This window comes from Dermacentor silvarum, chromosome 1, assembly GCF_013339745.2.
Source record: "Dermacentor silvarum isolate Dsil-2018 chromosome 1, BIME_Dsil_1.4, whole genome shotgun sequence".
In the NCBI taxonomy this organism is placed as follows: Eukaryota; Metazoa; Arthropoda; class Arachnida; order Ixodida; family Ixodidae; genus Dermacentor; species Dermacentor silvarum.
The window spans coordinates 133,937,600-133,950,336 of record NC_051154.1 but is presented as its reverse complement, the minus strand read 5'-3'; the positions used below and the strand labels follow the sequence as shown (position 1 = coordinate 133,950,336).

The following is a 12,737-nucleotide window of genomic DNA, read 5'->3' as shown; positions in this document are numbered from 1 at the left end:
TTTATCATTGTATTTGAGAGTAGACGGCCCAAAACGGTTATACACACAAAAAGGAAGAGAGAAAAAGAAAAGTAAGACTGCGCTTCAGCGCACATTTTAAGTCGAAATTTACATTTGAAATCGCTGCTTCTAAACCACTCCCACCGAAAGTAACTGCCATTTTGTGCTCTGTGACGGCCGGAAATCAGGGGCCACCGCTGTGTCGTCTGCTTTCAGCCAGTCCGAGACCACATCGGACGTCTTGCTCCGCATGTTTTCGCACTTAGCGGCGCAGCAACGGCGTCGCCGTTGAATTTTGCCCGTCATTCATTCATTCGCGCGATAAGGAGACTGCTGTGAAGCGCAAGCAAAATCAAAACATCGCATGGTGGCCATGACGTATTTCTAGCTCCTGCAATACTTCTGGTATTTGCTGTACACAAAAGCATGGCGTTCGAGATTCACCTCCGCACCTGTGGGAGCCGTTTACGGTTATGCCGATTAATTTCATCACCCCTTAGTGTCGCCAGACAACTTTACGGTTCAACTTCGACATAAAAAAAATTCGAATACAGATTTCCTGCTGCACCGAATGCACTCAAATTTTGCCAGCTTGCTGTGGAACGCGTACGGTTTAACTCGCAATGTATGATTCAAGCTCGAAAATTTGGTGTCACGGCCCCTTTAACGAAGTTAAAGGGGCCTTCGGTACGTTGGCTAATCGACGTATTCACACATTTTCAGAAGCCCACATTAAACAGTTAAACATAAAAGTGATGTGACTGACGACAGCTCTCTCGTCATCGTTGTTGCCTTTACGTTTTGTCTGCGGCACTGCTTTCTGAGAATCTATGTTGCACGGAAGAGTGCCCGAGTTCAGGCGATAAATATGCAGGGTGTCTAAATGCAGGCATAAACAGGCATGTAGGCGATGCGTTATAGATAAACAAATTTCATTAAATTAATCTTTTCCTACTTGCCATGGGGACTTTTCACCTAATATTACGACAGACAGTAAGGAAGGACCTATATGAGAAAACACGGGAAATGTTTCTCTTCGCCTTCTCTTGTTAAACACTTTATAAGATTTTGCGCCATTGACCCGCGCGTGAAATCGCTTTTGCGTTAAGGTGTTTTCTCATACAGCGACTTTCATCCAGAGACACCCTGCGAATTCGGTCTTTGCAATTATCACAGTCGTCGCGCGGCCTCTGCGACTGTCAGCAACCGGTTTCCACCGACTTGGTCGCGCACTTGTTACGATCCGTGCGATGGCTTTCCCACCAACCAATAAAAAGCTCGCTACGACGCGTGACGTGAAAGCCGAGGTAGGCCAAAGCGGAGGCATAGCTGGAACCTTCGAAATAGGACAGGCGGCGCTTTTTGTGGGGTCTTTCCGGAGCCAGTCCGCGTCTTCCGCACGCTTCACGTTTTTTACCCTGAAGCACACATGGCTGAAGCTACAGAAGCTACGAGATCGTATGCGTCATTTAATTGAAGTGTTAATTAAACTTTGGGAGCGTCGTCCGCTCTTGCGACGACGACCAAGAAATGTTGCTGCGATAAACACGCGGATATCCCCTTTCCAGCACTTCATTCAGCACGGCTGCGCAGTCAACGTGCCCTGAAATGTTTCGTTTAAATTATACAGCTAACATTCTTTTTTCTTTTGAAATCAACACATAGAAATGTGAACGCTCCGAAATTTTTCCGTCATGTTTTAAGAGCAGTTAAAATGCACAGACCTCTAGCGAGCAGCAATCGATCTGGGTGCAAAAGCCGTTCCGTGGCAGCGTCGATTTTCGGTCTGATGCCTGAAAGATCAGTGCTGCTTCGAAGCACGACGTTGTCCTGCCACATCATGCCTGAATGCCTACAACCTTCTCATTAAATAGTTACGTAAATCTCCTGGTGGTGTTGGTGAGCGCGCACTTATAGCAAGAATTGAATTGGATGGAATTTTATTAGGCGATGCAAAGCAACATCTGAAATGGCTTTAAACTAGAGGTGAGCGAATACCAACTTTTTTCGAATACGAATCGAATACGAATAATGAGTATCGAATATCGAATCCAATATCGAATAGTCAAACACAGACGCATTATATTTAGAGCAGGAACGTTTATTCCGGTATAGTGAGGTACCACGCCTGTACCTAGTTGTGCGCAGCAGACAGCTGTCAAGGACAAATGATTACTTTTCAACAGAACATTACTAATTGTCATTAAAAAAACTGCACGAAAAGCCTCTGAATATTTTTTGAAATCTGGTTGCAAACAAACTTTCCAAGAATGAATGGCTGCTGTATGACTAGCTTTCCAAAAACGCTAAGTAAATGGTTGTGTGCTTGTGGACTTGTGTGCCGAAGACGCATGTAAAAAGGTCCATTGCAAGGTAAACATCACTCGTTGTAGCTTAGAAGATATAACTGCTACATTAATAGATCGCCAAAAACATTAAATATAAGCAAGCAAAACTCACAGTAGGTGATGTAGGCTTCCGCCGCGAAATCGTAAACAGAGCTTGCATTACCCATTTTGTTTCCAGCATTGCTTCGAAAACTTTTCTCGTTGTTTCAATTCTGATAATTTACAATACCTTGTTTAGCAGACAGAGAAAAGTAACCAGCCTTTAACAGTCGGTTGTAGCGAAATATTTTGTTAGTTTTGAATATTCGGAAATACCAAATAGTTCATTTTCGAATACGTATAGTTACATGGAAATATGCGAGTCACATTCGAAACTTTGAATATTCGCTCACCCCTACCTAAAACTCCCGAGTCCCAAGTTTCTTATCATTAAATAATTACGTAAATCTCCATGTGCCTTGGTGAGCGCGCTCCAACAGCAAGAATTGAACTGAGTTTTTTTAGGCGATGTAGGTTACAGCTGAAATGGCTTAAAACTCTTGAATCTCAAATATCAGTAGTTGGATAAGTGGACGACAAAGAAACACTGCAAATTAAATTCGGTCGCTAAATGACAGAGTCGACGTCACCTTATTTATTATCTTCAAGTTGGAGTGTGTTTTTCGTAGCAAAACGCCAGAGGGAGATTCAAACGCACCCTTCGCACTCAAGGCTACAGTCACAAATGTCAGTACATTTTTTTTCACGATGTTCCGTTTTTCCGTCATTGTTAAATAACTGTGTGTTGCTTCCGCGCCTATACGTAAGTCTTTCAGCATTCGCATTCTCACTGACACCCAAATCTGGTACAGTAATCTGGTAATTGTGATGCATCAATAGTATATTTATGCACCTACCAGTGTTCTCATATCGTATCACAACTGTGGCACCGCAGATAATTTCAGACAAAAAAAAAATGCTGCCGTACGGAAGTTCGTTGGGTCGAAGTAGCTGTGCATCGGAGACCTCTGTGTGCCCGCGCCTCTCTCGCCTGAGCATTCTTGAGAACTTGAAAGTAGAATACTGCATTTAGACTCTGAGCACTCGGCCTCCACTACTTCTCGTTTAGAATATGCGCTTGTCTGGATTGTCTAGCTTGGCGGCTGTAAAGTGCGCGCGTTATTTTTATATTAACCTCTCTGTCTTTCCTTTGCTTCTCACTCTCATTTTTATGGCCTCCATTACACCTCTCTATTCTCTCTCTCTCTGTCGCTGACTTCATTTGTAGAACTCACGATTGTCGGTGGTATATTTTGCATTTGGAGCGAACTTCGGCCGCGCAAGATAAGCAACGACTGGCGTTAATGAAGATAAAGATTTTTGTCTGTGTATGAGGGTCTTGGCAACCGCGTTTTTCGGCTTGCCGTATACTTTCGAGTTATCGTTCTATTTCGAAGCATAATCAGCTCGGCTTTGCCGGTCTGACCCGTTTCTTCGTAAATCGCGATAATGTGCCCAAGGCTCCGCGTTTCTTGCTGTTATAGGAGTCGGGCCTGCCGTCTGTAATGCGTCATACTGAAAGTCAAGATCAAGACTCATGAAACTTAAACTTGGAAAATGACTAAGCTAAAGGCGCCAAACCGGAAACGATAGCGCAACTGCGTGCCGCCCGCTTTTACCGAACGCTATTGTTCACTATGTGGGGGTTTCTTTTTCTTTCTTTGTTTTACCTAAACGCGCGTTCCTTTCGGAAGCAGCAACAGTAACATAAAAACGAAAATTTTGTGCTTGCTCATATTGAAATTGATGTTTTTTTTTTTAAACACTGTTTGTCAATTCTGTCCATTTCTTTGGGAAATTGGGCTTCGCGAATGACCTCTATTGCAAATGTGAATATTTTTACGGGTAGTTATATCCCTATTGAAGTGTATAATCTAATATTCTGAATTTTCTAGTATTTCTTTATGGCACAGTGCTTGTGCGTGTTACGAATATTGTAAGCCTGTGTGAGGCAAGGGCCGCCGATTAAAATGCCCCTTAAATCTGCCAAGGTATCCTCATATTCTTTGATTTCCTCAACTCACTTACTGCAAATAGCAGTTGCGCCCGATATGTTTAGAGGCCACCACGTGGTTGCTAAGAAGAATCCCCCGGTACTACTGGAAAACTTTGCAACAACTCCAGTGCCACCTGAACTGGGAGGGAGGAGGAGGAGATAAATAGAGAAGGCAGGGATGTTAACCAGAAATGCGTCTGGTTGGCTACCCTACTCTGGGGGACGGGAAGGAGGGAATAGAAAGATGAGAGAGGGGGGGGGGGGAAGGAAGAACACGGTGAGCTCGCGCACGCACGCGATGGGCCTGAGCAATTCAAAGATGTTCACATAGCCCAGTCGTCTTCAAGAAATACAACAGCGCCTTCACAGCTTTGTGGGCCGACGAGCGATGGGGATGGTCTTCAAGTAGCACCTGCACGGACAACGGCCTATCGTCCAGTCGTCGCAATCCGTTCGATAATGTTTGTCTTTTCGACTGAAATCGATCGCAGTGACACAATAAATGTTCGACGTTCTCTTCGCTGCCGCAGACGTCGCACGCAGCACTTTCGGTCATTCCAATCAAGGCACAGTGCGCCTTCGTGAAAGCCACTCCCAACCACAGCCGCTATAGAAGCGATGCCTCACGTCGGTGAATCCCGGGTGGAGGTCGGAGTTGGAGCTAAGGGTTCAGTTCGTGTAGCCTGTTGCACCTTATATTTGGGGTGTTCCAGTCTGTTAAGAGAGCTTGCGTGCCAGATGACGAAGCTGCCTTGCAGCGTCTCTCCTGGAAAGAGGAATGGGAACGCTGTGGTTGTTCTTGATGTGACTCTCGGGCAGCTTTGTCTGCACCTGGAAAGTCGTAGACTACGATAAGAGGCTTCCTACAGTCTGGAGAAGCATGCAGCTTGCATGTAGCAGCACAGAGCCGCCGTCCGCAGCGCCGTTCATTGACAAGCAGGGCATGCAGACGCTCAGTGAACCCTTTGCGAGATGGACGTTCACGAGAGTTCGCCTCTACTCCTGGCGCATTTTTTTAAAGCGAACTTTTCTTTGTCTACCTCGCCGGGGTTTGGCCTGACGGTGTAACAATATACTGTGTCGATCCCGAAGACGGCGTAATCAAAACTGAGTCGATTTTGAAGATAGTGGTGCCTGTGTTTCTCACCGAGTAAACTGGTCCGATCGTAGATCATCAGTATCATCATCAGCCTATATTTATGTCCACTGCAGGACGAAGGCCTCTCCCTGCGATCTCCAATTACCCCTCTCTTGCGCTAGCTGATTCCAACTTGCGCCTGCAAATTTCCTAACTTCATCACCCCACCTAGTTTTCTGGCGTCCTCGACTGCGCTTCCCTTCTCTTGGTATCCGTCCTACGCATTACATATGGCCTGCCCAGCTCCATTTTTTTCCTCTTAATGTCAACTAGAATATCGGATATCCCCGTTTGCTCTCTAAACCACACCGCTCTCTTCCTGAATCTTAACGTTAGGCCTAACATTTTTCGTTCCATCGCTTTTTGTGCGGTCCCTAACTTGTTCTCGAGCTTCTTTGTTAGCCTCCAAGTTTCTGCCCCATATGTTAGCACCGATAGAATGCAATGATTGTACACTTTTCTTTTCAACGACAGTCAATCGTAGGTACTTAATAGTAAACTAGGATGATCTCGGAGATGGTGTTATCAAACCTGGGCTGATCCTGGAACGAACGAACGAACGAGCGAAGCGAACGAACGAACGAACCAACCAACCAACACAGAGTGAATGAACGAACGTTTTAGGTCCATTACTGTGTACTGTGTGACGTTCGCAGTAAAATACGCTGCTCCTGTGGCATGATCTGTTTCGAGTGAAAGCTTCAGGGAACATCTTAGCTGCAAAGAGGGAGTGATTGCTGACTGATGGCATCCCTTTGTGCAACAACTAGTATGGTTCCATGGAATTTAGGGCTTCGGTTGATTCGTTGTCTTGGGATATACGCCGTGTGCGGTGTACGTTGTGTTTGCTGGAGATATCAGTCATCAGTAGAGGCCGGGTGTTTAGGCACTAAAAATGATGTCTAAACATGCCTATAACCGGCACTAAAGCTGTCAGTTAAGGCATATATAGGCGCCAAATACTGCCGTTTAGGGCCACGTATAGGCTCTATGAATAAGAACTTCTGCTCTGCATTTCAGGATAAATTACGATTTTCTAAGAAACACAGCCCACGAAACCCCTGTTTTGTGAAATTATCTTGTTTTCTCGATAAAATGGAATGAGGCAAGTTCCTTAGGTTAGAAAAGACTTACGTTGTCATTTATTGTCGACAAGGACGCGCATAAGCCCCAAAGCAATATTCGTTACCTTTAAGATAGAACGGTTCACTTACAGTCTGTTCATACTAACCCGGAATCGGATCTCTAGTTTCAGTTAAACCTGAAGTTGGCGTGCTTCCTAATAGTGTAACTAGATACCATGACAACATATGTGAAAGCAGTCAGAAACAAGCACCATCTCATGATTTTAGGGTTCCCTGCTGCTTGTTTTCACCGAGTATTAATTTGTAAGCAGAAAAGGAACGCTCAACATCCACCGTACTTGTACTTTGGAACGTTCGATGATTCAACGGCCTCTGGAATCGCATATTGTTCACCGGTCAGAACCTCTGACAGTTCTTTCAGTACCGACAACCCTGGAATTGGGGATGGTGACGGCATCATCGGGGATGGTGGCGAACCTTTCCTGAACGTCCAAAATGAGCCGCACATTCCGGGTCATTCATGTTTCTCGATGATTTAGGTTAAAAAGGTGAAGTGAGCGCAAAAGTACGCTGTCACCTTCAAAGTTTATCGTCGCGTAGAGCAGTTTCAGCCCTTCTGACAGCGATGCTCTCACCTGCTGCAAATAACAGCCTTTACACCGGCAGAGTGTTTGTGGCATTTATTGGATGCCTTCAGCCAAGTTCCCCAGGGGGTTACGATATTATAGAGAGAGGCTCGGACAGAACACGGAAAAAGGCATTTTTAGGCTCTGAAAATCCAATATAGGCAGCAACATTGAAATAGATATTCATAGGCATGATAAAAATGCCACTAAAACGTTTCTAGACACGTAATTCGTGCTTAAATGTTGAATAGGCACCATATGGCCGTAATAAAAAAAATAATAGGCATTTTACCTGAAGTTTCGCTCTCTGGTCATCAGTCATATTTACTCTTACGTTGTACTATACGTAATCGAGTTGCTGAAAGCATTCAGTCGGGTGCAATGTATTTGTCCAGTTAACTTAATCGTGGTCATCGCGCAGATTGCCACCACGTTCCACTTGTTACTTATTTTAATTCTATTCATTCCAATGCACTGAACTAAGGGGCCGGGTGCTGATTTAATATTAACCAAATATGTATACAGTGTACAAACTACATATCTTTAATCAAGGAAAACAGAAATAAAAATGGAAGGAGGGACAGTTTCCCCATGGTGGGAGCCGAGCCCACAACCTCTGCAAGACGCGTTCGGTGCCACCAATTGAGATACGGTGACGGCTATCATTCCGTCCACTTTCTTGAGTGTTAAATGTTAATATGTTTATATACGAGGTCTGTTAGAAAAGTATCCGACTTTTTTTTTTTTTTTTTGCGAATACCTGATGGATATGAAACAAGCGCGCTTGCATCAGCCGACCTTGAACCTTCGTGCGCATGCGCGAATTTGTTCCCGCCTGCCGATAGCGTCAGTCGCTGTGACGCAGCGTTTGAGTGAGGTAGTGCGCAGTGCTCTCGACAGTTTTTTTTTATTATTATTTTATTGCAAGGAAAATGGCGGAACGACTGGAGCAGCGCTACTGCATCAAATTTTGCCAGAAACTGGGCGACAGCCAAGTGGAAACCATTCGGAAGATTCAGACGGTTTTCGGTGACGGTGCTATGAGCAGAACACAGATTAAGGACTGGTACAACCGGTTTAAGGACGGCCGCACATCGGTGGAGAGCGAGCCACGCTCCTGTCGGCCATCAACATGCCGAAATGACCAGGTCATTGCCGAAGTGAACGCTGTGGTGATGCGGTACCGTCGTGTGACTATCCGAGAAATTGCGGAAGAGGTGGGCATCAGAAGTTTTTCTGCACATGCCATTATGACCGAAGATTTGGCCATGAAGAAAGTTGCGGCGAAATTCGTGCCGAAGCTGCTCACGGTGGAGCAAAGGCAACTTCGTGCTGAAAGTCTCACAGGACATGCTGGATTCCACAAACAGTGAGCCCGACTTCATGAACACCACAATCACTGGTGAAGAGTTTTGGGTGTACGGATAGGACCCGGAAACCAAATCGCAGTCGTCACAGTGGAAGCATTCCAGGTCACCAAGGCTAAAGAAGGCCCGCCAAGTGCGCAGCAACGTCAAAGTGATGCTGACTGCTTTCTTTGACTCCCGCGGTGTGGTACACCACGAGTACGCACAGCAGGATCAAACAATCACCAAAGAGTACTACAGGGATGTCCTCCGTCGCCTACGTGATGCTGTGCGGCGCAAGAGACCGGAGTTGCGGTCAACAGGAAATTGGAACGACAATGCTCCTGCACATTCCTCGCACTTGATTCAGAATTTTTTGGCAAAAAACCAGACTCCTGTAGTTCAACAGGCTCCTTACTCTCCTAATATGGCCCCTGCGACTTCTGGCTGTTTCCCAAAATCAATAGGCCATTGAAAAGAACGCGATTTCAGACAAGAGAGAACATTATGGCTGTAACGACAGCTGAGCTAAACTCCATTCCGAAAGAGGCCTTCTCGGAATGCTTCCAACAATGGCAGCACCGCTGGTAGAAATGTGTGGAGTCCCAAGGAGACTACTTTGAGGGTGATTAGGTTTCCAACGCTCCAGTTATGCCAGATTTTTTTTTCTTCGGCCAAAGGTCGCGTACTTTTCTAACAGACCTTGAAATAACCTTGCTTTGGGAAGGTTAACCAGATCTACTCAGGGCCATAGCAGTTAGTCAAACGAGTTGGCAGGCCACCGCACGCCTCTCATGCGCAGGTTGTGGGTTTGGCTCCCACTGGGCCAAGCTTTCTTTTCTTCCACTTTCACTTCAATTTTCCTTTATTAAGACTACAACGATTTTCGTAAACTTAACCCTTACGCCTAATTAGTTATACAGTCAAAGAAAACAGTTAATTTCCCATATGCCTTCCTTGGTTCATTGTCCCATGCTTCGATCCATATGTAAATAATATGGTAAAAAGATAATAAGGTTTAAAAAGTTAAATTAAGTAAAATGGTCATTAGGTAATATAATCGAGCCATTTTGAATCCCCTCATGCTTCTCGCTCACTGGAGTCGGGGCACGTTTTATCGCTCCATTTCTGTCAGTAGGGTAGCCATTCGCACTAAGTCGTGGTCGTGCCTTTCCACCAGGGCTTACTTGTCTTCAAGCACGTCGACTGCAGGACCAACTCGTAATAGCGCAGTCAGTACAATTTTATTTATACCAGAACTCGCTACCGACAACCTGAGGCGACTCAACAGACAGTCTGTCTCGGTGCTTCTCGAAGCGGTGGCGCCAAATCAAGTCACGGATGTCAGAGTCAACACACGCAAAAAATGTCTTGGCTATTGACGTCGTACATGAGACGGCACGGATCACTTTGAGCAAACTTACGGAACTTGGCGGCATGCCTCTGGGCAGTGATACCACTACTGGTGTCATCAGCCACGTGGACGTCTCCATCTCCAGCGCCGACTTGCCGATTTTAATTAAGCCAGCCGTTGATGGCTGTGCCTATCACTCATGTGTCTCGACTCGGCACAGTCCCGCTGTGTGAAGGTGGTTTTCAAGGGCGAATCTCTTCCCTCACACGTCAAGGTGGGCCACTTTAGACACCCCGTGCGTCCATTTATCCAAAGATCACTCCAATGCCGCAACTGCCTGAGGCTGGGTCACGTGAGCGCTGTGTGCGAGAATACGAGAGTTTTCTCGCGCTGCGCACAACCCCACGCTGCAGACTCCTGTGTAGCCACGGTTCTCAAATGCCACAATTGCATTGGGTTCCATGATGCTACCTCAAAGGACTGCCCTAAAATGAGGAAAGAAAGGGCGGTCTTGAAACAGGTGGCAAGAGACCGTTCGTCTCGTCGGGAAGCTGTTGCGGCCATTAGAAAGTGACGCTCCCGTCGCCGTCGACGCCGTCGGACTTCAAAGAACGAAGATTCCTCTATGAAGAGCGCGGCACATCCGACAACTCCTCCTCATCTGCCCCCTAGGCCTGGCGGAGTCGAGTCTAATACATACACGGTAGTGCCGGAGAACACCAATACTGAAGCCTGGCCCGCGCTACCAAAGCTACAGCCGCCGCCACAGCAGAAGCCAAAACCGAAGCCACAGCGAATACCCAAGCTGACGCCACAGTCGAAGCCACAGTCATGGCCACAGCCGCCGCCACAGCCGATGCCACAGCCGATGCCACAGCCGATGCCACAGCCGACGCCACAGCCGGAGCCACAACTGATGCCACAGCCGGCACCACAGTCACATCAAAGTATACAGTGCACCGCGGTAGAGTCCAGAATGCCGACTCCCGATAAATTACCCAAAGAAGACCGGCAAGTGGTTGTGATGCTTCGGTCCCTTGTAAATACCCTACGTATACTCTTAAGCAAGCTGCATACTCAGTCAGCGCGAAGTGCAGTGCAAGTACTGGATGCTCTCAATCCAGTGCTTGCAAGTCTCGAGTAAGCCCCATGGCTCACCCGCAGCCTCCTATTCACGCAACGACCACTGGTCCTTGGTTCATGTCAGACGTCTACAACGCACATCACCAGCTATGGGACTTGACTTTGGTGTCATGGTGCCTCGCTGCACACACAATGCTCACTCTCTTCCTCTTTTCCTCTTTTTATTCCCCATTTCCCTTACCCCTTGTGTAGGGTAGCAAACCGGACGTTCGTCTGGTTGACCTCCCTCCCTTTCCTCTCTTCGCTTTCTTTCTCTCTCTCTCCTTTGTTGTTGTCTCTACTACGTTTGTACCAACATTCCGCCGCCAAAGTCTAAACAGTTGTTCACGCTTCTGAGGCCCCCTCACTTTCGTCCGTTCATAAGTGTCCTCCTCTTCGCAGGCCTGAATAGTCTTCCGGAGGCTTCTTCCAATATCCACGTGACATGGACGTTGACCACACCAGTGCATTGACGGAGAAGAGTGGTGCCTCTGCGAGCAGCGCACAGGTATGTAAAATCCTGCACGTTCACTATGCTTCGTCGGTATACGCTGGCTCGTACCTCTGGTGCTTCCGTATTTCCTCCTATTTGAGTCTGTTGGTATAATTTTGTTACATGGCGATGGCGCTGCGGTTTACGTGGTCGGGCTGGTTTCGCGACACCGTCGCTTGTGTTGTTCTTCATTGCTCTTCATGCATTTATGTAAGCTCAACGCTGAACACCGCGAGACGCACGAGCCGCTTTTGTCACGTTCGAAACGAGGGAGGAAGTTGCGCCTGCTTACTGGCCTCCTAAATTGGTTGCTTGAAATACATATGGGTAGGCGCTGGTAACGATATTTTGTCCTACCAAGAAGCGCTAGTGTACAGGCTTAACAATTTTTAATGCGTCAGCATTCTTAAGATACTTCACGCACTTTCTGAGGGCTATGTATCTATATATCTATATAACTGTGTTTGTAAGTTTGTGTCTAACCGTTTTGCCGCCTACCTGGGGTCACCGGGTTGTGCACGGTCGAATGAGTAGCGCATCGGGCTGCTGTGCTGAGGTAACAGGGTTCCAAACCAACCATCGGACCAACTTGGGTCGCTGAGTATGGGGCAGTATGTACATACGTGCTGCTCTTCAAGGAATCTCTTTCACGCCGGCATAGGTCAGTGTAAGATACGGGTCTGGGTAGGTACCTCTTTTCGAAGCAACTCTTTGAAGCCGACTAGGAGCCCTGGGTATGTGCCACTCGCTTTGTGCTGGTCTTTAATGAATCTCTTTGATGCGAACTTGGGTCACTGGGTGTGTGCTAGTGAGTGTGTTCCGCTCTTCAATGAACGTATTTGATGCCAACTTGGGTAACTAGGTATCTGCTACTGGGAATGTGCCACTCTACAATGACGAACAATATCCCTTAAGATTTTTCGAACATGAGCGGAATCGAGCACACGTCACAAGGGTTCCTCAAGGACAGCAACCCGACGCATTAGCAGGTTTCGCCACAAATGCACCGGGTATATGTGCCTCTTTTGCAATGAACGGCTTTCACGCCAACGCTTTAGCGAGCTGCGCCATGAATGCACTAGGGCATGTGCAGCTCTTCAATAAACCTTTCACATACTCAGTTTCACTGAGTATCTGAAACTGAGTGTGCGGCAAGCCAAGGAACAATTCTCAGCGTTCACAGGCATTGG

General features: G+C 46.8%; 1 protein-coding gene across 3 annotated transcripts in view; it reads left to right on the top strand.

The window, feature by feature from the left end:
* The window catches only part of LOC119436060 (TOX high mobility group box family member 4), a 526,181-nt gene that overhangs the window by 178,343 nt on the left and 335,101 nt on the right, over positions 1-12,737 (top strand). For all 3 annotated transcript variants that reach the window (XR_005188964.2, XM_037702805.2, XM_037702802.2), the window contains exon 3: positions 11,457-11,562. Coding sequence is in view for 2 of the 3 variants with exons in the window: in XM_037702805.2 (XP_037558733.1) it covers positions 11,500-11,562 (63 nt within the window). In the remaining variant the exon portion in view is untranslated. The remainder of the gene's footprint in view (positions 1-11,456; positions 11,563-12,737) is intronic.